General features: G+C 50.4%; 11 protein-coding genes across 23 annotated transcripts; 7 read left to right on the top strand and 4 right to left on the bottom strand.

Moving 5' to 3' along the window:
• The first annotated feature begins 178 nt into the window (after positions 1-178).
• Positions 179-2,243, top strand: PPTG_06091. 2 transcript variants are annotated; one of them, XM_008899863.1, is made up of 3 exons: positions 179-608; positions 669-1,004; positions 1,070-2,243. In XM_008899863.1, exons 1-3 carry the CDS (start codon positions 219-221, stop codon positions 1,994-1,996), a joined length of 1,653 nt encoding a protein of 550 aa, XP_008898111.1. In that variant the 5' UTR covers positions 179-218; the 3' UTR covers positions 1,997-2,243. The 2 variants fall into 2 exon arrangements, with proteins under 2 accessions (XP_008898111.1, XP_008898112.1); XM_008899864.1 differs by having other exon boundaries at positions 179-1,004.
• On the bottom strand, positions 593-4,051 carry PPTG_06090 (hypothetical protein). The gene has a single exon (XM_008899862.1). The coding sequence runs from the start codon at positions 4,014-4,016 to the stop codon at positions 2,043-2,045; it is 1,974 nt and encodes a 657-aa protein (XP_008898110.1). The 5' UTR covers positions 4,017-4,051; the 3' UTR covers positions 593-2,042.
• PPTG_06089 (hypothetical protein) lies at positions 3,264-5,775 on the top strand. Its single transcript, XM_008899861.1, has 7 exons — positions 3,264-4,315; positions 4,401-4,504; positions 4,569-4,629; positions 4,701-4,830; positions 4,904-5,003; positions 5,064-5,541; positions 5,615-5,775. The coding sequence occupies exons 1-7, from the start codon at positions 4,182-4,184 to the stop codon at positions 5,676-5,678; spliced, it is 1,071 nt and encodes a 356-aa protein (XP_008898109.1). The 5' UTR covers positions 3,264-4,181; the 3' UTR covers positions 5,679-5,775.
• A 16-nt stretch (positions 5,776-5,791) lies between these two features.
• PPTG_06088 (hypothetical protein) lies at positions 5,792-7,023 on the top strand. Of its 4 annotated transcripts, XM_008899858.1 has the most exons (5): positions 5,792-6,228; positions 6,308-6,346; positions 6,423-6,578; positions 6,649-6,672; positions 6,780-7,023. In XM_008899858.1, exons 1-5 carry the CDS (start codon positions 5,801-5,803, stop codon positions 6,925-6,927), a joined length of 795 nt encoding a protein of 264 aa, XP_008898106.1. In that variant the 5' UTR covers positions 5,792-5,800; the 3' UTR covers positions 6,928-7,023. The 4 variants fall into 4 exon arrangements, with proteins under 4 accessions (XP_008898106.1, XP_008898105.1, XP_008898108.1 ...); XM_008899857.1 differs by having other exon boundaries at positions 6,423-6,672; XM_008899860.1 differs by having other exon boundaries at positions 6,423-6,672; positions 6,756-7,023.
• Positions 7,024-7,025: 2 nt separating this feature from the next.
• PPTG_06087 lies at positions 7,026-8,528 on the top strand. Of its 2 annotated transcripts, XM_008899855.1 has the most exons (3): positions 7,026-7,275; positions 7,355-8,021; positions 8,083-8,528. In XM_008899855.1, exons 1-3 carry the CDS (start codon positions 7,097-7,099, stop codon positions 8,239-8,241), a joined length of 1,005 nt encoding a protein of 334 aa, XP_008898103.1. In that variant the 5' UTR covers positions 7,026-7,096; the 3' UTR covers positions 8,242-8,528. The 2 variants fall into 2 exon arrangements, with proteins under 2 accessions (XP_008898103.1, XP_008898104.1); XM_008899856.1 differs by having other exon boundaries at positions 7,355-8,528.
• On the bottom strand, positions 8,010-10,207 carry PPTG_06086 (hypothetical protein). 7 transcript variants are annotated; one of them, XM_008899851.1, is made up of 7 exons: positions 10,074-10,207; positions 9,896-9,996; positions 9,745-9,809; positions 9,570-9,664; positions 8,669-9,497; positions 8,481-8,604; positions 8,010-8,409 (listed from the first exon to the last, which is right to left on the bottom strand). In XM_008899851.1, the coding sequence occupies exons 1-6, from the start codon at positions 10,146-10,148 to the stop codon at positions 8,489-8,491; spliced, it is 1,281 nt and encodes a 426-aa protein (XP_008898099.1). In that variant the 5' UTR covers positions 10,149-10,207; the 3' UTR covers positions 8,010-8,409; positions 8,481-8,488. The 7 variants fall into 7 exon arrangements, with proteins under 7 accessions (XP_008898099.1, XP_008898096.1, XP_008898097.1 ...); XM_008899848.1 differs by having other exon boundaries at positions 8,481-9,497; XM_008899849.1 differs by having other exon boundaries at positions 8,481-9,497; positions 9,896-10,207.
• Positions 10,208-10,294: 87 nt separating this feature from the next.
• PPTG_06085 (hypothetical protein) lies at positions 10,295-12,873 on the top strand (the record flags this gene model as incomplete). The annotated part of the gene is made up of 4 exons (XM_008899847.1): positions 10,295-10,890; positions 10,955-11,788; positions 11,853-12,635; positions 12,705-12,873. 4 exons carry the CDS (start codon positions 10,295-10,297, stop codon positions 12,871-12,873), a joined length of 2,382 nt encoding a protein of 793 aa, XP_008898095.1.
• Positions 12,874-13,189: 316 nt separating this feature from the next.
• Positions 13,190-14,885, top strand: PPTG_06084 (hypothetical protein; the record flags this gene model as incomplete). The annotated part of the gene is made up of 3 exons (XM_008899846.1): positions 13,190-13,809; positions 13,871-14,650; positions 14,720-14,885. 3 exons carry the CDS (start codon positions 13,190-13,192, stop codon positions 14,883-14,885), a joined length of 1,566 nt encoding a protein of 521 aa, XP_008898094.1.
• A 116-nt stretch (positions 14,886-15,001) lies between these two features.
• On the bottom strand, positions 15,002-17,773 carry PPTG_06083 (acetoacetate-CoA ligase; the record flags this gene model as incomplete). The annotated part of the gene is made up of 12 exons (XM_008899845.1): positions 15,002-15,411; positions 15,481-15,585; positions 15,652-15,822; positions 15,880-15,979; positions 16,036-16,182; positions 16,240-16,401; positions 16,469-16,825; positions 16,903-17,225; positions 17,282-17,354; positions 17,422-17,491; positions 17,554-17,629; positions 17,698-17,773. 12 exons carry the CDS (start codon positions 17,771-17,773, stop codon positions 15,002-15,004), a joined length of 2,070 nt encoding a protein of 689 aa, XP_008898093.1.
• A 158-nt stretch (positions 17,774-17,931) lies between these two features.
• On the bottom strand, positions 17,932-21,255 carry PPTG_06082 (hypothetical protein; the record flags this gene model as incomplete). Its single annotated transcript, XM_008899844.1, has 1 exon — positions 17,932-21,255. One exon carries the CDS (start codon positions 21,253-21,255, stop codon positions 17,932-17,934), a length of 3,324 nt encoding a protein of 1,107 aa, XP_008898092.1.
• A 228-nt stretch (positions 21,256-21,483) lies between these two features.
• PPTG_06081 lies at positions 21,484-23,786 on the top strand. Of its 2 annotated transcripts, XM_008899842.1 has the most exons (7): positions 21,484-22,402; positions 22,479-22,562; positions 22,635-22,694; positions 22,774-22,848; positions 22,919-23,023; positions 23,099-23,569; positions 23,638-23,786. In XM_008899842.1, exons 1-7 carry the CDS (start codon positions 22,163-22,165, stop codon positions 23,731-23,733), a joined length of 1,131 nt encoding a protein of 376 aa, XP_008898090.1. In that variant the 5' UTR covers positions 21,484-22,162; the 3' UTR covers positions 23,734-23,786. The 2 variants fall into 2 exon arrangements, with proteins under 2 accessions (XP_008898090.1, XP_008898091.1); XM_008899843.1 differs by having other exon boundaries at positions 21,484-22,562.
• Positions 23,787-23,789: the final 3 nt, after the last annotated feature.

Raw genomic sequence — 23,789 nt, 5'->3', positions numbered from 1 at the left:
GACCCAACTAAATTTCATGACATCCAAGAGGCTGCTATCAAGTGTACGCGGTGAACAAGAAAATTGGAGGACGAGTTATTTCGCCCTGGGCTGAGAAATGGCGGTTTTGCATTTCATTTGTCTTGTGAAGGCGATTGGTAGAGGGACGTCTATAGCGAGTCCGACAAGGCCTACGTCTCACTCCTAGAAAAGAGACCTCTGTTCAACATCAGTCACAAATGGGTGGTGGTGCTTCAAAACACGCATTGTTACGGCGGTCTGACAGTCGATTAGATGCTCTAATCGCTGAGGCCAGGAAACACCCCGAGCAGGGGCGAATGCTCGATCTTTCCTTACAGCAAATTTCTCCCGGAATGCGTGCAGAGATCGACAAGACTCGGCCGGCAACAGATCGCCCAATATCACGACCTTGGTTCGATGAAACAACTACTTCCTTGGACGGGGCTTCAGATACAGTGGAGAAGGGCGTCACGAATTCTGACGCAGATGAGAAGAGCGGGCGCGATGGCGAAGAAGAAGAGGGAGGCTACTCCACTGACGACTTCGAGGATGATGAGGTCACTGAATGGAAGAAAGGTGCCTCTATCGGTGCTGGAAGCTACGGAACGGTGCGTACGGCTTGTTTAACAAGATTGTGATTCTTCTATCTTACTTGTCTCCTACCCTAGGTGTACTTGGCCCGTGATGAAGACACTGGTTGTTTGATGGCAGTGAAGGAGATCCCTATTTTGGAGGAGACCGACTCTGCGATTCGAGAAGCCACACGAGAAGTGGAATTGCTGCGAGGCTTGAAACATGAGAATATTGTGAAATACCTCGGCTGTCACGTGGATAACACGGCACAGACGTTGTCAATCTTCACGGAATGGGTTCCTGGAGGTAGTCTCGAGCACAATCGTAAGCTGTTTGGAGGCAACGAAAGGGTTGTACGTCGATTTACGCATCAGCTACTCTCCGGAGTCGCTTATCTCCACTCCAAGAATATTATCCACCACGACATTAAGGTAAATCTTCAACTTTTTCCTACTCTTAATCCACTTTACTGATCCCTTCTTATTTTTTTTATCAGCCCGCAAATATTCTGGTAGACCAGAATGGTGTCGTTAAGATCGCCGACTTCGGTTCTTCTCGGTTAATCAACAGCGCCACCATCCCCAATGGCTCGATGCTATCACTGCACGGTACTCCGAACTACATGGCACCCGAAGTCATCAAACAATCAACGGGTCGTAGTCGAAAGGCTGACATCTGGAGTCTTGGCTGCACGGTTCTTCGTCTACTGACAGGAGGTCCTCTTTGGGGAGACCGTCGCTTTGATTCCCAAGCTGCGTTGTTGTACTACATCGCCAACATGGAAGAGCTCCCACCGCTACCTGATACTCTGTCGGCCAACGCTCGAGAGTTTATCCTGGCTTGCCTCCAGATCGATCCGTCCATGCGTCCAGATGCCACAGAGTTGCTCAAATATCCGTTCGCTCAATGTGCTGGACAAAAATCAGAGTCTGTTTCACCCGAACCAGTTGTAACTACCCCTCGGCGTCACACAGCACCGTCAGTACCACCACACTCACGTAAATCGCATTACCGTACTCGTTCCGAGAGAAAGGATGTAGCCCCAAAGAAGAGCGATCCTCGTTTAGATTCAGTTCCCACTCTGACAAGACGTCCGTCCCTCGTGTCGACACTGTTCGCTTCACCACAAGACGCCAAAACGGAGCTACACGCCGATAAAGAGATGGCTACAGAGGCCGACTGCGAATTAGTCCTTGCGACTTGTGGCTCTGACCCGGACTCGCCCACTAGACAAGAAGAAAACAATGATTTCGTAATAGCAACCTGGGACGACCAGCCCATTCTGTCCGCCGCGGCACGAAAGGAGCGTGAAAAGCGTCAAGCGGAGGCCGCCGAGGCTGCTCGAAGACGCCACGAACGCGAGCAGAAGTTCCAGGAGGAACTCGCAGCGTATCGCCATGAATCGTTCACTGGTCGAGCGTAGCTTGTCAATGTACTGAAGTATTTATTATCCCTTCTCCAACGCTGCACTAATTAGCGGGTTGTGACGTGTCACTGCCTCCACTATTCCCTTCAATCCCTTCAGCATCGTCTTCGTACTCTTCGTCGTATCCTTCAGCCATCGATGTAAGAGGAAGTGGTGGGCCCAGTATCAAGTTGCAGAGGAGACTAAAGCTCTCGGACACCAGGAAGTAGAGTAGCAACCACTGAACGCGTACAAACACAGCTAGTAGACAAATGAGGGCGGCGTAAACCGCCCAAACGTCAAGTAAAGCGGTCTTGTGCCATGGAGCTGTCAGGTTTAGTGTAGCCAAATGATCGAACCCCAGTCGTAGCGCAGCGTCGATCACGTCAATAGCTCGATTGGTGCCACCAGCGCGTTCCAACAAGGTACCGACTTTCCTTGCAGCACGGGTATAGGAGGAATTGGTGAGTAACTCACTGACTGCACCGTGTACATACGGACCCGACAGGAGATTCTTGTCTAGCGAAATACCCGCTCCAGAATCCTCAACACGTGCGGCCACATCCGGTTGGTCTACTAAGAAGGGAATACACAACAACGGTTTACCCATGACCAAAGCTTCTTGAGCTGACACCATTCCACAGTGCGAGACTACAAGTCTGACGGCTGGGTGACTCAGGATTTCCAGGTTCGACAGCGATGAACTAGGTGGCTTTACAACCAGAGAAGGCGGCAATGCAGGCGGTAAAATACCGCGTTGATCAGTCGGAAGAATCCATAGAATCTTCACAGGTGGATCTTCAGGTCCCATTAGCAGCCCTTCTACGAGTGCTTGAGCCTGCCATGCGTCGATGTACGCCATCGTCCCCAGATTCAGGTATACCACGCCTCCAGCAGCTGTCTCAAGGTCATGCTCTGTAGACTTGGCTCGATGAGATGCTGAGCGCTGGCGTAGCCGCAACGACGGTGTTGAGTCAATAGACGCATCCAGCCAGCTCAGTAGCGCCGATGGAAGAGGCTGACGTTCTAACTTGCTAGCATTTCCACCTGGTACCGGCATTATCGGTCCCACAGCATCCACAAGAGGTGAAAGAGGTTGCGGATGTTCAAGACCAAATGCTGTGTTTAAAATCACACGAGCTCCCTTGAATAAATCGTGTTGGGACCGAAACGGAGGCAGGTCCAACTCATATCGCATCTTGTTGAGCTCCATGAACGGCGGTGTTAACGCCACTGATAGTAACCTCGGGAATAGAATATTCATACACCGATTCCAGAGAGACATGTTCTCGCTGAATCCCGTGCCCCATGCAGGCACATAACTTGGCGCTCCACCAAGATCAAATAGAAGGGATGGCGAGTTCAGAATGTAGGGGATTTTCAACTTATGCGCGAGATCTTGAGCTCCCACAGAGGCAATATCCATCACCAATAGGTCCGGTACATTAGTATTGGTCCCGTTGTTTTCTAGCTTAGGTAGCAATGCGTCGAACATGGGCCTGGCTGCTCGGACGTAAATGTCGTTAAACATGGTTAAAATTCCTCGGAAATTCGAGGCGTCGCGCGTCATAGCTCGGAGCTTGACACGCAGATCTTCGGCAGAGATGGGGAAAGCCCCAGCGGAGAGGAAAGGGACTCCGTACGCGTGTGCCCACTCCCGTCCCGAGTCGTGGGTGGCGAATGATACACGGTATCCTCGCTCTTTCATCTCGCTAGCCACTCGGAGCAACGGTTGCGCGTGTCCTTTAATAGCGATGGATACGAACATAATGTGGCGCTCATGTGGGTCTACTGGGGGTACTGGAGCTGGCGCGGGTGGCGGCGCTGAGCACGAAAACTCGCCATTGTCGGACAAACAGACGGGGTCGGGAGCTACAGATTCGGGAGCTTCTACGGAGAATTTGGAGCTGGAACTTGCTGATGAACTAGAGAATGTGGCGGTGTAGCTGGTCACGTACGTTGCATACGCGAAGACGGACAGCAAGAGGATAAAGAGAGGCCGCAGTAGCGACGTCTGCAGCTGGGGGTGCCGCACCATACGTATTGCGTCCCGATAAGTCTATTGGATATGTGGTCCACATCGAATATGAGTGGTGCACACCACGTGATCTTGAAGCGACGTTGAGTAACAGACAAAGGTTTAGCGGAGTCACTTGTTCTCTGGAACAAAAAGCCGCCAAGTTGGCCGAGCACTGATAACAGGATGATTTTCACTGCTTCCGATGGCAAGAAGTTCGAGGACCGAGCAGCATGGAGGCTCTACGAGTTCGAATTGACTTACACGTTCCGCAACAAAAAGAACGAAACGCTCATGAAGCTACCTGGGCAGATTGAAGGGTGCGTCGTTACTGTTGTTTGAGACTAATTTATTTATTTATTGATATTGTTTTGACTTTGGTGGCGGTGGTATGGGCTTCGATAGACAACCTTTTGACATTTCAGACCTGGAGGGAAGCACAATCATGCTGCTGGATCACATCAACCAGGTGCAGATCGACAACCTGTCAAACTGCCGGGTATTCGTCGGTAAGTCTGTATTAAAAGGAAAGTGCGTTGAATGGATCCATATTCACTGTAACTGTGGTATTAGGTCCGAGCTCGGAGTCTGTTTTCGTTCGGAATTGCACCAACTGCGTCTTCACCATCGCGTGGTAAGAACCGCATGTGTTTTCTTGTATTCTAGCGCTATCTGAGAATACGTTTGGTTTTATGTCGTTGCCAGCAAGCAACTCCGTACTAGGGACTGCTCGGGCTGCTCCATCTATCTGTATTCGCTGACAGATCCTATAATCGAGACTTCACAGCAGATGGCATTTGCCCCATTCAACGGGGCTTACTGCGGCATTGAGCGGGTATGTTCATGAATCTAAAGCTTATCTGTAAAACAGAAAACCTCGTTGACGCTGATGTTAATACGTGCTACAGAACTTCACGGACGCACGGTTGGAACCAACAAATAACCACTGGTCACAGGTTTACGACTTCAATGATCCCGACAAGACAGGGGCCAATTGGCGCATTCTCAGTGAGTTCTTGTGACTCCTTCAGTCAGCTAACATAAATTGACACTGTATTTGCATCTTAGAACAAGAGGAAGAAGTGGTGCCATGGGTGGTCGACATTGAACTGCAAGTTCCTGGTGCGGCTACTTCGTTGGGTGCTTGCGTGAATCCTGTTGCGCGTGACTCCGGCTTCGTTAAGTACACTGACAGCTCTTCGTCAGCCACTGGCGGCATGCAATCGTTCACATTTAACACCTCTCAGAAGGAAGCCACGAAGGTGATGCAGACTACTACATCGGATACCCCGGTTACACCTTCCATCCCAGCTACACCAGCGCCAGCGCCACCTCAACCTCAGTCTGTGCCGATCGCTCCCACGACTGCAGCTCCAGCTCCACCAGCCCCTCCTGTCCAAGCTCCAATGGCACCTCCACCTACTCCCGTCGAAGGATCTCACGCTCTGAAGCAGGCTATTGCTGCCACAGCAGAACACGTCGCACCCCCGTCTACGATGGCTCCAGTGCTGCCTCCTGTTGAAGGCGCCGACTTGACCACGAAAGGGTACGTTAGTGTGTGTCAGACATGGCTACATTTTAAACTCTTGATCTCACATGTTGTCGTGGTTGCACTACAGAAAGGAAGAGCCCGTCGTGGACGCCGTCGTGGAGCAAGTCACAGAGATGATGGGGATGATGTAAGGCCGCAAGATACAGTAGAACGGAATACTTTGCACATGTGCTGTGGATTCCCCAAACATGACTACAAAAATAAAACTTGCTTTCAGTATACCTTGAAATTGTCACAATTGAAAACTGTGGCCATGGCACGGAATAGAAATGTCGAGAACCCTGTTCGGTCCGCGACGCTGCGTAAATGGTACGCTAGGGCCTGGTGGGTGGGCGTGCACGTGTACGGCTATGTGGTCCTGGGTGTCAAGGGCGCTTTGAGTCCGCAAGCGCTGCCAACCGGTCAGTTCGTGGTGTATTTGGTCGTGGCAGTTGCAGCCATTTCGTGCTACGTGGTGCTGCAGTGCTCGTCGCCCGGACAGCTCGACAAGAGACCAATGCTGGCACCGGTTCAAACTACAACACCTACAGAACTTGGTAGTTCACCACGAATGGCAACGGAAGATGATGACGACACGGAATTGCTAGGCGATGGAGAGGAGAACGAACATCAGGGGAGCAGCACTGATCTGCACTTCTGCAACGAGTGTCACGTGTTCCAACCACTAAGGACGAAACACTGGTGCGACAACGGATCGGTCTATTGGTATAACGACGAAGATGCAGCAGTTCTGACGTAGTTGTTTGTGTGGTAATTGAAGTAAGGATTGCGCTCGGTGTACGCGACAATACGACCACCAGTACGTGTTGCAGTCGGCAGTGTTGATGGTTCTACTACAAGACGAATAACTTGATGCTTTTGCCGTTCACTTGCAGTTGCGACTGCGTTGGGACTTGCGTGGGCGAGAACAACCGTCGGTTGTTCGTGTTGTACTTGTTCCTGCAGATTCTGGAAGGTGCGGCGATGATCGATGTGACATCAGAGGCTTTCACGGAGCAAGACGACGTCAACGACTGGTTCAAGGCCAACGCGTTGTTCATTGTGCTGTGGTTCATGCTCATGTGCGTGCTCCTCATCGTCGTACCTCTCTTCTGCTACCAGGCATACCTCATCTCGACGAACCAGGTGCGTACATACCCTGGATTCCCGCGATTGTAACACCCATGCCAAACATGCACTAAAGGTGATGATGTTTGCACCAACGAAAGCTAACACTATCGGTGTTTTGACAGACCTCATGGGAACATGCCCGCCGCTCATCCATCACCTACTTGCAAAATTTGCCGGACAAACGCTCTCCATTCGACCGCGGCGTTCTACAAAACTGGTGGGTCTTCCTCTCCAATGGTGACAGCAACAAATGGGTTCATCAAAGTGTAGCCAAGCCGATTACGTCGCACCCAGATGACTCTTCCTCGCTCGTATAGCAAATAATATACAATTTTGACTAAATCACAGACTAAATCACATTTACATGCAAAAAAAAACACCTGTGTCAACCTGCACACGTGTTCGACCGCGGCATTGAGCTTCCGCAACGATCACAGCCATGGTCCTGACCTCCTCGGCGCTCAATGCGGCGCTTATTCTCGTCTCCGTTGCTGTAGTAACAGGCGCCGTACTGTTATTCGCCTGGATTCGCGCTCCTATTGCTGAAGCCAAGCGGCTCGCTGAAGAGCTGGACCCACCGCAAGAAGCCACGTACCAAGACCCGAATACCAACAAACTGTGCGTACATGACTTCACAATGAAGACATTATGAGTGCAACCATCACTAACTCATACTACAATTTTTGTGTGCGTACAGATTGCCATTTGGGTCTTTAGGCGACGAGAAGGCTGAGGTGTCACTGACGGTGGTGATTCCAGCGTACAATGAGGAGCAACGTATCCTGGTGACGATCAAAGACACGGTGGCGTTTTTGGATGAAAAGAAGCAGAAAGATTCTTCGTTCTCGTACGAAATTATCATAGTGGACGACTGCAGTACGGACAGAACAGTGGATGTGGTCATGAAGGAGGTGCAGGAGTACTCGGTGGAGCGTATCCGTCTTTTGAAGCTACAGAAGAACCACGGCAAGGGTGGAGCCATCCGCAAGGGCATCATGCGAGCTCGTGGTCTGCAGATTTTGTTCGCAGATGCAGACAATGCTACGGAAATTAGGGACTTTGACAAGCTGGCCACGGCCATGGACGAAGCTGCAAACCCTAATGGTGTGGTGGTGTGTGGTAGTCGCGCACACCTTGAGGAAGAGGCTATTGCCAAGCGAAACCCGCTCCGGAACTTATTGATGCATGGCTTCCACTTGATCGTGTCGACGCTGTGCATCAAAAATGTGCGGGACACACAATGTGGGTTCAAACTCTTTGATCGCACAGCGGCACGTGTGCTGTTTGCTCCAATGCATATCGAACGCTGGGCATTTGACGTCGAGCTGCTGTACCTCGCAGCCAGCAGCAAAATGGCAATCAAGGTGCATTTTGCTCAAATACTGACGGATTTAATTTTTTTCTTACTTAGTTTTTATTTTGCAGGAAGTCGCGGTGCAGTGGACAGAGGTGCCTGGTTCCAAGCTTAGTGTCATCTCTGCTACGATCACGATGTTGCGAGAAATTATTCTCATCCGTTTGTGTTACACTGTCGGCATCTGGAAGATCAACGATGGTGGCTTCCGTCTCGCTAAAAGAACGTGATTGCAAAAATCCGCTAGGGTGTTGTGTACTTACTAGGTTTGAGCTACACAGAGTTATCCAGGGCTCACAAGTTAAAAAAATTCATGCCTATATGTGTGCTACAACTTCCGCTGGGGGTGCTCAATGGGGAATCTTTCTGTGGTACCATTGATTTGTCTGCTTTGGGGTCTACATGAAGGAAGATACACATAATAGTTAGCACAACAAGCAATGCGGTGGGCCTAGCTTTTCCAACGTACTCTTGCGCTCACAATGCCCAAAGATTTTCGTTTCTTGCGAAGTTGACCATGTTCCCTTGAAGCAAGATCATCACGATTCGTACTGTGTTTCGCTTCTTTTGGGCGATGATCTGTATCAGCCGATCTGTTGGACAGCAAAAAGCTTAAGTTCTTTCGGTCCATCTTGGGAGAATTTTGCTTGTCAGCACCAAGGTTGAGAGCTCGTTGCTTGGATCGCTGTGGTTTCGTGGGGGTTCCGCTGATGTCCTCTAGTTCGTTTTTCCGCTTGCCACTGCCCAGGGGCTTCAACCACGACTTAAGTGATCCACCTGCTTCGTTTTTCTTGCGATAATTCGTTCGCTGTTCACTCCACACTTTCTTTCCAGGATTATCGCGTAACTCAGCATTCGTTTCCGCCTCAAGCTCCTTTTTCTTCCCATCTAGCGCAATATACTCATCTAAGCCCCAAACCGTGCGCTTCTTCTTCTCAATATCCTTGATCACATCCTTCTCTTCAGCATGATTCACAAACTTCTTCAATTTGAGGCTCGTCTTCTTCTTCACTTGACGTTGCTTCTGCTCTGCACCAAAAAATCTGCTGATCCTCTCTTGGCTTTTCTTGGGTGCTGCGTCTGTCTGGTTTATCTTCTTCGGTGTTGATTCACTTCGTTTCCTCTTGCATGACTCCTGCTTGTCGTACTTAAACTTTCGCTCTGCCGTGTCGTCCTCTGGTCGGTTCTTCCTCGAATATTTTTCATCACTACGGCTCTTCTTGAAGACGCTCTTGTCATGAGGTCGACTACTCGAATAGTGATCCGTATTGTCTCTTGGCGTCAACGGCTTCCTCTTCTTTTTCTTCCGTTCCGGCGTCGTAATCGCATCGATCGAACTGCGTTGGCTACTGGTAGTCTCTCCTTCGTCAGTTGAACTTAACTTCGTAAAGTAATTACTCATAACTTTCTTGCTACCAGCGTTTGCCTTTTCTTCCTTCTCCTTTGCTAGTTGCTTCTTCGTGGCCTTCATTGCATCGGCAAGACCCTGCATAGTAAAAAAAAAAAAAAAAAAAAGTCAGCCATTCAGCTTTATAAAAAATGAAAAGCACCGTCTCACCTTTTTCAGATCAGCATTCAAGCGATCCGCACGCGTCTCGCCTTCTACTTCTCCATCAACCAATCGATACGTCCGCAACTTCCTCCACTTTGCATCTAAAGCACCAATCCACCCCATCTAAGTCCAATACTTTCCTCTCCAAGCTGTAATTACTCAACACATAGCAGTCACGCACCATCTGACGAAATCTCTACATCGTTCCGGTCTCGCTTCCGCTTCAACATGATGGTCAGCGGGAGCCTAATGCAACACGCCACCACATTAGAATAAAAATGCACGAATGTCTCTATTCTGTAACATTTCTTCTCCAAATTTCACGGTCGTACATCTCCTGGGTATCCACGCGTATAGGAAACTCATCTTCTTTGCGGTCTATGCGCAGGACTTTGGATACACGGTGGCCGCGCGGGTCTCCCGCCACGAACGCCTGTAGCATCAGTCCGCCGCGAATTGTGAGACTTTTAGAGAAAATTGGAGCACGAAAATTGGTAGCGAGCTGCGCACCATAGAGAAGTACTCGACCGTATCGCCAGGGAAGAGCGTCTCGGCCTGCAGCTCCGACGCCGAGAGCCCCACCATCGTCGCAAAGGTGCCACCACCGTCTCGCTGAAAAAAAATGACGCGCCAAAAATCAAAATTGACGATTCGCAAAAACTCTCACATAGCATATTTTATCACAAGTTTACGCACCCTTTCATAAAAGATCTTCCAACATTTGACTCATCATGGGAAGAGCGGATGTGCTGGTGCTCTTCGCCTTTGACAACGTCCTAGTAGACGTGGACTCGGACATCCACATCGCCCGAGCACTCGACGCCGATCTGGTTAACACAATCTGGTCCAAAAATGCAGCAGACAAGAAGATCGACCGTGCCAAAACCATGGACGAATTCTTCGTGGAACTCGCTAAACATCACCCCGAAGTGACACACGAGGATATCCGCAACGCAGCGCAACGTCTCCCATTCAGTCAAAGCATACTGGACGCCGTCCGTCTCGTAGTAGACGACTTCGGTGCCACGTGCAAAATCGTGAGCGACTCCACCGTCTTTGGCGTTCGAAGTTTTCTGGAACATCATGGTTTGGCCGATCAAGTGAGTGAGGTGGTAGCCAACTCGACACACTTTGAAGACGGAGGCAAGGTTCTGAGAGTGAGACCTTACCATGGAAACCATTTGGCACCGCATGGCTGTCGGAACTGTCCCAATAACTTGTGCAAAGGTGTTGTACTGGAACGGATCCTGCAGCAACACCGGTACGCAAGAGTGCTGTATGTTGGTGGAGATGTTGGAGACGTTTGTCCATCGACGAAACTGGCAGCGTGAGTGATGATGTTGCCAGAAGATATGCGTTTTATTTACTAACATTTTACTGTGCGTTTTTAGGGACGACGTGGTGTTTGCTCGCTGTAGTGGAGAGAATGAGTTATTAACATTGTTGAACGAGAACCCTGATCAGATTCAGGCACATATTCGTCAGTGGAAGACAGGAGAGGACGTTCTCGCATACTTCCGAAACTTTTTCTATCGACAGTACGCTGAATGTCGTCAAGCGAACGCAAGCGACACGTTGATTTACGCTGAGCAAGACGGGAACTTTTCAGTTCCAACGCCAATGCCTCGAGAAATTGGAGATCTTTTGGTGGTTTTCGACTTTGACGACTCATTAGTGAACGAGGATTCGGATGTTTTTGTGTTCGGGTCGTTCCACCAAGAGCTGTGCCAGACAGCGTATGAACGACACGCTAACAAGCCGATATGGCCCAGTGTGTTCGATGATATGCTCCAGGTTTTGTCCACTGAAAAGCCTCATGTGACGCCTGAGTTGATTCGCGAAACAGTAGCGCAAATTCCAATCCAAGCGCGTATGATTGACGCCATCCGCATGGCAGTGGATCTATTCGGTGCAGAAGTCAAGGTGATCAGTGACGGCAACACATTCTACATCGAGAGTATGCTGCAACACCGAGAGCTGAGTGAACACGTCAAGGAAGTGTTTGCCAACCCTGTCGAGCACGAAACCTTAGATGATGGACGCACCAGACTCCGGATCCGTCCTTACCACGCCGATCATCTGGATCCACATGGATGCACTTGGTGTCCTACAAATATGTGCAAAGGCAGCATCTTGGACTCGATTCGCAACGGAAAAGCCTACTCCCGAGTGATTTACGTTGGTGACGGGACAGGAGATTTCTGCCCAGCATCCCGTCTAACAGAGTGAGTCATTGACATATGCGTTGACCCGCAAACGTATCGCTAACATTTGATATTGTGGATTCAGGAATGACGTCGTGCTTGCGCGCTCTCACCTTGTTAATGGAAATCCGTACGGATTGCAGAGACGAATCAACGAAAACCCTGGCATCGTCCACGCGCCCGTTGTGTCCTGGAGTACAGGATACGACATTTACCGTCGGTTTGCTCAGTTTTGTCCGTCTCCATACGTCAGTCCTCGTACCATTCCTCGAATCTCCGGTAGTGTACTGGTCGTGTTTGACTATGACTGGTCGCTGATCAACGAAAACTCGGACACTTTCATCTTCCAACAATTATACCCCGAACTTCTTGGTACGTTGCGGGAACGGCGTAAGACTCAGCCGTCGTGGACGAAGATCATGGACGATATGCTCGGAGTGTTAGCAGAGGACAAGTCGGACATCACTCCGGACATGATTCGAGACACAGTCGCCCGTGTTCCTATTCAATCGCACATGTTGGATGCTCTTCGTCTCGCTGCGGAAATATACAACGCCGATGTGAAGATCGTTAGTGATGCCAACTCGGTGTATATCGAGAGTATGTTGGAGCTCCGTGGACTGACGCAGGATGTAAACGAGGTCATCACAAACCCCGCTTCATTCGAGACGTTGGAGAATGGTCGCAGTCGACTCCGTGTGCGTCCGTACCATGGAGAAGCGTTTGAAGCTCACGGGTGTGAATGGTGCCCTACGAACATGTGCAAGGGCCGAATTGTCGACATCTTGCGTAAAGCGCATCCATATTCGTCTGTGCTGTACGTTGGCGACGGCTCGGGCGATTTCTGCGCAGCGACGCACCTGACAAAGTACGCTATTTTTTGTGTTTTGAAGAAAATGTAGAGCATGCTAACGTGTTTTCTGGTATATTTTCACAGGAAGGATGTCGTATTTGCACGCGCAGATGAAGCGGATGGGAGATCGTATGGGCTCCAGAATAGAATTGACAGCAACCCGAACCTGGTCGAGGCTTCTGTTGTGCCCTGGAGCACGGGCGATGACATTTATCGCCATTTCTCGCAATTCTTCCATGCGCCACCGCCGTGAAATGGAAGACTTCGAAGTATCAGTTCATTCGACGCGCTTCAACTACATGTATTACACTTTTTTCATTCCGAAGATGCCGAGGTTCTGGATTGATACAAAGCGTTGTTTATTGTCGAAGTTCGTTGTCGACGATGGCGATTTCTATCGCTCGCTCACTTGAGAATGCAAGCTCAATTTCAGGAGGGACGTCGTGCATATAACTCATCTCGATTTGATGCACTCACGTTGAAATGTGAGTCGTCACGTCATCATTGATCACAAAGATTGAAATCTTGCTCTGAGATTCTCAGTCCGAAAGATACCGACAGGCTTCAAAATGGCAAGCATGAAACTAGGAACACATCTCAATGCGGACGTCCTAGTGCTCTTCGCTTTCAACCACACGCTGGTGGATGTCGACTCGAACGTCCACATCGCCCGAGCACTCGACGCCGATCTGGTTAACACAATCTGGTCCAAAAATGCAGCAGACAAGAAGATCGACCGTGCCAAAACCATGGACGAATTCTTCGTGGAACTCGCTAAACATCACCCCGAAGTGACACACGAGGATATCCGCAACGCAGCGCAACGTCTCCCATTCAGTCAAAGCATACTGGACGCCGTCCGTCTCGTAGTAGACGACTTCGGTGCCACGTGCAAAATCGTGAGCGACTCCACCGTCTTTGGCGTTCGAAGTTTTCTGGAACATCATGGTTTGGCCGATCAAGTGAGTGAGGTGGTAGCCAACTCGACACACTTTGAAGACGGAGGCAAGGTTCTGAGAGTGAGACCTTACCATGGAAACCATTTGGCACCGCATGGCTGTCGGAACTGTCCCAATAACTTGTGCAAAGGTGTTGTACTGGAACGGATCCTGCAGCAACATCGGTACGCAAGAGTGCTGTACGTTGGTGGAGGCATTGAAGACTTCTGTCCATCGACGAAGGTGCCAAAGTGAGAAAACATGCCGGTTGATCAATATAAAACGTTGCTGACAATGATTTCTGTTGTGTAGCGACATCACGGTGATTGCTCGCAATGAAGTACTGTCGCTGCCGAACACTTTCCCGGACACCGTTCAAGTCCAGCAATGGAAGGCCGGAGATGACGTGCTTTCCTTACTCCGGAACTTCTTTCACCAGTATCCCAGCAAGCAGGTGGCACAAGCGAGCGTTAAGACGTTCTCACCCATTTCCCAGGTTTTCTCGGGCTCTGGACAAGTGCTGGTGGTCTTCGACTTCGACGAGTCGCTGGTGAACAAAGACTCGGACAGATTCGCTTTTCAGTGCTTCCATCCAGAGCTGATCAAGACACTCGAGGAACGACACGCACTGAATCCAGTGTGGCCAAGCGTATTTGATGAGTTGCACCAAATCTTGGCTAACGAAAAACCGGAGCTAACGCCTGAATTAATCTGTGCGCGAGTGGCACAAATTCCAATCCAAAACCGCATGGTCGATGCTGTTCGCATGGCAGTGGAGCAATTTGGTGCAGAAGTCAAGATCATCAGCGATGGCAACAGCCTCTTCATCGAAAAAGCGCTGAAGTTCCATGGACTGGCGCCATATATCAACGAGGTCTTGACAAACCAAGCCGATCTCGAGACCATGGACAACGGACGCACCAGGATTCGTCTTCGTCCGCATCATGATCAACCGATGAACTGTTCGTGGTGTCCGTCTAACTTGTGCAAAGGCAGCATCTTGGACTCGATTCGCAACAAGAAGCAGTACTCTCACGTTCTTTACGTCGGTGATGGTATTGGCGACTTCTGTCCTGCATCGCGCTTGACAAAGTGAGTTGTTGAAATGAGGTTATCGGAGAGCTCCGTGTACTAATCGATGTTGCGACTTCGATTTCACAGGAACGATGTCGTGTTTGCACGCGCGGATGAAGTTGATGGAAGATCTTATGGGCTGCAAAAGCGAATCGACAGCAATCCAACGCTGATTAAGGCGTCGGTCGTACCGTGGAACACAGGCGACGATATCTATCGTCACTTTGCTCAAGTTCTCCACGCACAGACTTGATCTTGCTGAACAGAGCATTGAACAGAGAGAGCTCTGCATACACGTAACAGCTAAAAACATTTTCATTGTGCTTACACCGCTCAGGTTAAGACGAGCTGGCAATTTTTCCATTTGCATCACGCTCCATTTGCACTGTTTTCACGCAAAGACGTCGCGAACTCCTCGAACCAGGCCAGACTCTCTGGGTTTTGCAAGGCGTTCTTGTTGGTAACCGCATGTCCATCAATAATTTTCTTGACGGTCAACTCCACCTTCTTCCCACTCACAGTATGAGGAATAGCGGGGCATGCAACGACCATCCCTGGCATGTGTCGGGGCGAAGTTTGGTCTCGAATACGCTGACGCACTTTCTTCTGGAAGGCGGGGGTACACTCGTAACCCTCTGTCATCACTACAAACAGCAGAATACGGACGTCTGGAGTACCGTCATTCAGAGTATAACTCTGTCCGACAACCACCGAGTCGGCCACTTCTGCCATTTTCTCCAGCACCTTGTAGATATCCGCAGTTCCGATACGGACACCACCTGTAGAGTCAATTTTCACGTGAAATTAGTCGATAAACACGTAATTGAGCAATACGGGCTATCCCCTACCTGGCTTCAAGGTCGCGTCAGAGCGACCGTAGATGATAACCCCACCACTCTTCGTTACTTCAGCGAAATCACCGTGCTTCCAGATATTTGGGAAGGTATCAAAATCTGCAAAATACTCACGAGTCAGAATTCACATCGATAGAAAAAAAATCTGCAGATTCTTAGACTTACAGGCGCCATGGTACTTGGCTCCGCTCTCATCATTCCAAAAGTATAGCGGCATCGATGGGAACGGTTGCTTGCAGACAAGCTCGCCTTGTTCTAGGACGATTTCCTGGCCGTCGTCGTTGAAAATGCGCACGTCTAGACCCAAACCTCGTGTCTGGAGCTCACTGTCGCACACTATACAATTCGGTATTAGAATATTTACCGATGAAGCACTGTATAAACTTTCCCTACCTGGGAGATTGGTGCAACCCAGAGCAAAACACCCATTCAGATCAGTTCCCCCGCTGATGGAGGCGAACTGGACATTGCTCTTGATCCCCTCGTACACAAACTATAGCGGTGTCAGTTTGTAAAAATCTTGTGATTATTCAAAAAGTGTCATTGAACCTTGAATATGTTGGTGCTTGCCGGCGATCCTGTGGACGTGATCAACTTCAACTTGGACAGATCAAACTTTTTGCCGGGAATGCAGCCCGAGTCCATAACCGCAGCCAGGTATCGGGCACTTGTGCCAAACACAGTCATACCAACGTCCTGTACATCGACGTTAGATTTCAAAGTTTCCAAATAATATCATTGAAGAATGCTGACCTGCGCGTATTTCCACAATGCGTCGGTGGATGGATACAACGGGTTGCCGTCAAAGAGCACAATCGTTGCTCCAACGCCGAGAGTACTCACTAGCCACGTCCACATCATCCATCCCGTTGTCGTGTAGTAGAACACGCGATCTTCCCGTTGTATGTTCAAATGCTACAAATAAACACTGTTAGCTTCACACATTTTCAGCACAATTTCCAGCCAAACTTAAGTATCGTACAATTGAAAGTTCCTTCAGGTGGTTCAGCACCACACCCGGACCCTGAACCAGACACTTCGGTAGTCCAGTAGTTCCACTACTGTACATCACATAGACAGGGTGGTCGAATGGTAGCTGGGCGAAGGGGATCGGGTCCTTCACAAGCTCCACAGCTTCCTCGATAAATCGATCATAGTAGATCGCGTTTCGAATCGTAGACAGATCCAGGTCGTGAGCCTTCGAAACGGTAAAGCGAATAACCACAACTTTTTCCACAGTCGGCAATTCATCGATGATTTTCTTCACCTGGGGAAATGTATCGATGCGATTCCCCTTGTAGAAATAACCATCAGTTGTAAACATCACTTTTGGTGTGATCTAGTGACAGATATTATAACGAAAAAATATGCCATTAACCAGCAGGTGAAGTACAATAACAAGAAACATCGACATACCTGAGCGAAACGATCCAAAACGCCTTGAGCACCAAAATCAGGCGAGCAACTGGACCAAATAGCTCCCAAACTGGTGGTTGCCAGCATGGCAATGATCGCTTCCGGGATGTTCGGAATGAATGCTGCAACCCGATCACCAGCAACAACACCCATCTCTGCCAGCCGAGCAGATAACGCTGCCACACGATCATACAACTCCTTGTACGAAATTACATCCTCTTGGTTGCTGGTCTCCGCCTTGAAAATTATAGCAGGACGATCATCACGGAAGCGGAGCAAGTTCTCCGCGAAATTCAGTCGCGCACCCGGGAAAAACTTGGCACCTTCGTGCACGTGAGTCAGTAAAGTTTAGCAGCAAAACTGAGGCCAGATTCCTCACCTGGCATCTTCTCTTTGTCCTCGATCACGTTCGAGTACGGCTGCGACGCCGCCATCCCCGTAAAGTCCCAACACTACACAACTCCACAGGTTAGTATTGCTTTCACTACCCAACAACCTCTTCAACTATTCATCTCCTACCGCTCCCCAGAAGTCCTCGAGGTTGTCAACTGACCATTCCCAGAGCTCCTGCGGCGTCTTGAGCGACAACCTATTACCAATATCACCATTAAACATCATTCTAAGACTTCAACAGCAATTTCCTTTGCCTACTTGAAGCGTTTGTTCACAAGTTCCGTGAATTTGGTCCAGTTGGAAGAAGCTACGAGATCCGACGGAGGGGTCCAAACTGCGCGACAATGAAAAGAATCAAATGTTAGCATTACACGCTTTTTAAAGGGGATATAATCGACCTACGAGGAGCCTCATCCTTCGCTCTCTTGGCGTCGTGGGCGGGGACTTCGTCCCCCTTGCGCTTGCCCAGCACCGCCATCGCTCTACTCTGCAGATCGCGTTCTGGCGGTAGTTCAACAGCTTGAAGTCGTACTTTAACGGACAATCGAAAAAAAAGTGTTTGATTTACTGTAGCTATTCCGGTGCAGGTTGTTGCAGGAGTGCCTCTGCAATCGATGAGGCAACTTTATAAAAAATTTAAACGAGAGCCACCCCCGCTTCCGAGAGTCGAGGACGTCCTAGGAAGGCGCGGGCGGCGGCGTTGACAGCCATGCTGTTGTTCTGCCGCGCATGCCCCATGGCTGTCATTCGAGCTACGGCCCGGAAGGTCGGCCGTGTTGATGCACGTGGTGCGTTGAAGGACGCATTCGCACTCGTCATGTTATCCCGCACGCGGCCCAGAAGTTGCATGAAACTTGAGTTGAAGCCCAGTTCCGGCGTGAAGTGGAGCAGCTCCAGACGCGAGAGCGTGTAGTGTTTATCCAGCGGGATTTCCATGTCATTAAGCATGACTGGCAAGATCGGCTTCCCCTTGTCTTCCGCGAACGCCAGTTGATCCTTCACCAGCTCACTATTGACGGTCTTCCTCGACAGCACCACTATAAACACCTCGCACTTAAGGATAGCCTCCTTGGCAGCGTGGATACGCTCTGTCATGTCCGTATACGACTGTGTACCGTCCAGCAAACACCGCACCTGGTTGTCTTGTAGTCGGTCATGCAATCGCTTGACGAAGCTGTGATGATGATCTCCATGCGAGACGAAGGCGAACTGGATATTATCCAGAGTGGCTGGGTCCCAATCCGTGATGTTCTCACCGAATCCAGCCACGCTGGTGCCATTGGCCAATCGACGTCTACTGCCGCCGACAATATTTGCCTCGCGATGCTTCTCAATCTCATCGCGTACACCGTCCAATAGCAGACGGAACTGGGCCGCAAACCGCTCCTCGTCGTACTCGTACATCACTTTCCGTTTGTTGGCGTCGTTGATACTCTTGATCGCCGACTCGAACGGTACCATTTGTCGTGTGTAAATGTACACTTGCATCTCATCCGTGACTGGTGCGCCCTCAGGAGACACGGCGATGATCGGTTTTCCCAGTTGCTTAGCCAAAGCGAGCTCCTTGAGACACCATTCCGAGCCTGGGTAGTCCTCAGTGTACAGACAAATGATCACTTCTGCGTTCTTGATGCCACGCGCGATTTCCTCACGCCACACTGAACCACCTCCAATACCTGTGGGGTCCATTAGATCAAGCCAAGACGTGATGTTCGCACGCTCAAGACTGTCGCGGATCTTCAATGCGAATTCACTGTGCGAGTGCGTATAACTGATCATAACGTCGCGGTCTCCAGCAGCCTGCTTGATCTCGAACTGTAACTGCGTCGACGTGGTACAGTCCACTGGGCGGTAACCATCACGATTCGTCTCCATTACATCCGCTCCTGCGTCCAGTAGTGCCAAGGCCGTTCCTTTCTGCTCACATTTCATAGCAATATGCAGCGCTGTATCGCCATTCGAAAGACGATCATCGATATCTGCGCCATGCTCGACGAGACATTCAAACAGGTCGACACTCACGTTCTTGGAGGATGCAGCACACAGCAGAGGAGTGTGATCACGGTAGTCGCGCAAGTTCACATCAGCGCCTTTGCTCAGTAGTAATCGAACCACTTGTGGCTTGTTGACACGTGCAGCCCAGTGCAGTGGCGACCGACCGAAGACATCCTGGAAATCTGGATCGGATCCAGCTTCTAGCAGCATGTTCACTGCTTCGACGGCGCCGGTGATTGCTGCCCAGTGCAACGGTGTACGACGGTGCATACCAGTGTAGCCATACTCGCCCACACAGTTTGGATCCGCGCCAGTCTTAAGTAGCTTCTTGATAGCTGATGTGTTGTTCTTGGCAGCTGCTTCATGCAGAGGTGTAAGCGCCACATCAGCACCCCATTCTTCCAGTTCGTGAGCAACAGGGAAGTTGCCTCGCATGTAGGCCATCTGCAACACTGTCAGGGTGTTCATATGACCAGGATCGGGTACTTCGAGGTGGTTCGCACCCGCCTCAAGCAGTAGAGTTACGATATCCGGGTTATCAGCGACGAAAAGCGGCGGCATCCGGTCGGACCAGTACGAAGCTTTGGACTTGAGATTCACGTTGGCCCCGTGTTCAATAAGCCATTGCACAGCCTGGATCTGCCCTGTACTCACAGCACAATGCAGTGGCGTAACCAGCGTCGTGCGGAAGATTGAGGCCGCCATCTCGTCTTCAGACGTAAAAGGCTTAGTCACAAAAATCTGCGCGAATGTCCAGAACAAATCACCAGTCGTAAAGCGCACACGAGACACCTTATCATAGCTGTCTACACGGAATCCAGCCTCGAAAAGCAGTTGCAGCGCCTGGACGTTTCCAAGATACGCAGCCACATGAATGGGGTTCTTCTTGGAGCGACCGAACAGCTTGAACACCAACCTGGCATCGTTATACATTTCACGGGCGAATTCCGTACCCAGCCGCTCCTTGGCGTACTCCAATAGCGTCTCCATCTTGGCTACATTACCCAACGACGTCTCCTTGTAAAGGTGTTTACGTAAATCATTGACCACCCGTGTGCGCTCCGACTTGTACCTACTGCGTCGACGTTGTAGTCGTGATCGAATGCCACCAGTTTGATCCGTTTCTTTAAAAGCTCCCAGTTGCATACTCAGATGTTCGCGGAAGCGAGCAAAGTATGTGAGTACCACGAAATTCGCGAAAAATGTCACCACTGCGAAGGCCACGTACAAAATTGCTCGTGTCTGACTGCAATGGAAATTATTGCCTTGAAAGATGGCATAAACGAAGTAAAGAATCACCAGGAGACTGAATACCAGCACCACAACACTCAACAACTCGCAGAACTGGAAAAATACCGAGCGTTGGATCTTCTGACGGCCTCCGCCGTCTCGACGGCGTCGAAAAGGCTCAAATATTCGCAGACCTGATGCTGGCAGACCGATGATCACTAGCAGAGGAGCTACGTGATACACCAACATGGCGTACACCACAATAGTGTCACAAGCGCCGCAGTAGTCTGTGCCTGCAATACACGCCGTGGTTTTTGTACGATGGAAGGACAGTGCGTAGCCCACGTCCTGTACGTACACGCCACCATGTCCAATTTCCTTGGACACCCAGAAGGCCACGATACCTGCGATTCCCAGCGCCGCGACCAGTAACGTGCTCATGCGCAGGCGCCACGTGAAGTACGAGTTGCGGCCGTAACCAGGGCCCAGGAAGGCGTTGGGAAGCGGTTTGGGCGTACCACGAGGCACAACGGCCACGGCGTCGTCGTCAATATCGCCCAGTTCCATCATCGCTTCGTCTGTGGAGCCGCTGGGTAGTGGCGTGGCCTTGTCGGTGGAAGCAGCGGGTACAGTCGTGGACGGACCCTGCGAGCTGCGCCGACTCACGCGCTCGGCGCCGTGGCCCGAGAACGAGCCGTGCTCCGGCAGCGCGTGGTAGTCCGCGGCGTCCGTCATCGTGAGTGCGCTGGAAAGTGTGGCGGAGGGATCCCGATGAAGATGTCACGCTTGGCTTGGCGCTGTTCGCGCTGGGCAAAGTTTCGTAATGCAAGGTCTTGGAAACAAAAGTTTGTTCAACGACGCTGGAAGGAAAAAGTGAATTTTACGATTCGACGTAAGTGCTCTGACTTTGTACGTTATACTTTAAATTTGTAAAGAGAGAAGTTTTCTGAAGAGGGTTTTTGACGTTTTCTTGCTTTAATTTTTCGAGAGTTTGGGATAGTCAGCAAAGGAGACCAGCAGGTCAAGAATCTACAGACCCGTACATGATGCAGTGCTCGCTTTGCCGAGGCCAGCGACGATGCAGCGAGGAGCTCTACAGGCTATCAAATTGGCGGGGATCGAGTCTCGAAGGAAACTGCGCCGCTAGGGCATGCATCAATGTTGGCGCCTTGGGCGTTGGGTACACATTCCGCAAGAGGCCACTTTGCCGTGCAACTCCTGATATCACTTCAACTTTACGGAGACCTTGCCGCGTTGGTCAAATGGGCTTCCCAACTTGTGGCCCAAGCCGAGTGATCGTTTTGAATCCTAGTGGTCTCACTTCTTGGCGACAGTGACAAGTTGCGACTGGCAGCAAAATGCCGCGATAAAAAACGATGTAATTGCTGCATGCCACACAAGGATATGTTCTAGAGTACCTAGCATGTCATTGACACTAGCGCTGGCACTCGCCATATGCGCCAACGCCAGCAAAACTCACTGCTCTTCCAACATGCTTCTTGAAGTTGTGGCTTTTTGACAAGCATCGAGGAGATTCTAACGTGTTATTTAGTACGGAGTATCGTATTCGCTCAGTTTTTGTCCGTCTTTTGAGCGGCAGGGGTGTCACAATCAAAAGCGCGCGAGCCTCCAGCCAGCAACGATGACGACCGACGAGCCGCAGAAGCCCGAGACGGAGCTCACCGTGGATGCGCAAGCCGAGACGACCAACCAGGCGCCAGTCTCTGGGTCCTCGGCCGCGTCTACGAGTCTGGGCGGCCGTGTGCGCAAGGCCACACAAACGTTCACCTTCACGCAAGCCAAAAGTGACGAGCCCGAGGAGTTTTCGCCTCCCGTGGGCAAGGGCGTCAAAGTGCGCGATATGGAGTTTGTCAGAAGCAACGTAAGGCAACGGAATTTGCAGTGTTTTTTCAGTCTATTTTACGTGCTTTAACGATATGTTTGGTTGGTTGCGGCAGGTCGAGGCTCTGGGCAAGAAGCAGCACGACATGATCAAGCAGCTCTACAGCATCATGTACGGCCGTCGTTTCCAGCAGAAGAATGTACGTGAAGTGATCTACGAGAAGAGATGGAGGTTGTGTTTGGAATAACGAGGGCTGCGATGGTTAACACAGGTGAAAGTGATTAAGGAGCACATTCTGGACTTCTCGGGCATCACCGAGCAGGACGAGAAGGTTTGCGAGGCTGCTGCAACTGGAATGTTGTTTTAGCAGTGATCTGATTGATGTTCTTGTTGGTTGTTGCTTGTTGCAGTCGCGCGAGCAGCTTGTTGCCAAGATGGGCAAGTGGAAACTCATTTTCGTTCACGAAGTGATGGATCTGCTGGCGGTAAGGACTACGAACTTACAGCTTCTGTCTTTTTGCGATTGTACTAACGTTTATTGCGTTTTGCTTGCAGGTGGATCGGTCCAAGAAGTCTTTTGATGAGGAAGGAAAGCCTCACAACAAGGAAGCGCTGCTTGACCGATTGGTTGATTGGTTGTTTAACCCGCAGGTGACGAAGGTGCGAATGCGAGCATTGTCCGGGTGGGATTTTGGAATTTAGTAATGATTAAGTGTCTGTTGGTTGTTGTAACAGCTTGGTGAAAAGAAGGCTGCGATTGCTTCGAGGAAGGAGAAGCAGAAAGCGAACAAGCGGGCGAAAAAGACCAAGAACGCCAAGAAGAGCGAAAGCGAGCCAGCGAAGAAAAAGCGGAAAACTACCAAGAAGAAGGCGGTTGCAGCTGACGACGAGGAAGAGGAGGAAGACGACCGCGAAGTCACCGAGTCTGAAGGTGACGAATCATCCAGCGACTTTGAAGAAGCGAAGAAGCCCACTAAGAAGAGGAAAGTCACTCGTCGACCGAAGAAGTCGCGCGTCGTAGAAAGTGACAACGAGGACGACGAAGCGGAAAAGGACGAGGCACAGCCTGCTGCCGAGCAGGGGGAGGTCAATGCTGCTGATAAGGAAGAGTCGAAGCCTGAGACGGAGGCCCTGGACGCCGATGTCTGCAGCAAGGTCAGGAACATCATTGCCCACGGCAACGCTGAAGAGCTCACGGTCAAGAAGGTAAGCGCGCTCTTCTGTCCTCATCCATTGAATAAGTTTTGACGGCTGCATATTGTTATATGTTGCAGATTGTACGGCAGCTGAGTGCGGACTTGGGTCGAGACATGTCCTCGCAGAAGAAGGCTATCAAGGAGTTCATCACGAACGACCAGGCGGAGATCTAGTTGCTCTGCCAACCTTTGCACATGTCAACAAGTTGCGGTCTTTTGTTGTCTTTTTT

The sequence above is a fragment of the Phytophthora parasitica genome (assembly GCF_000247585.1).
Source record: "Phytophthora parasitica INRA-310 unplaced genomic scaffold supercont2.8, whole genome shotgun sequence".
Taxonomy (NCBI): Eukaryota; Oomycota; class Peronosporomycetes; order Peronosporales; family Peronosporaceae; genus Phytophthora; species Phytophthora nicotianae.
The sequence above is the reverse complement of the archived record's forward strand: the minus strand, read 5'-3'. Positions and strand labels throughout refer to the sequence as shown.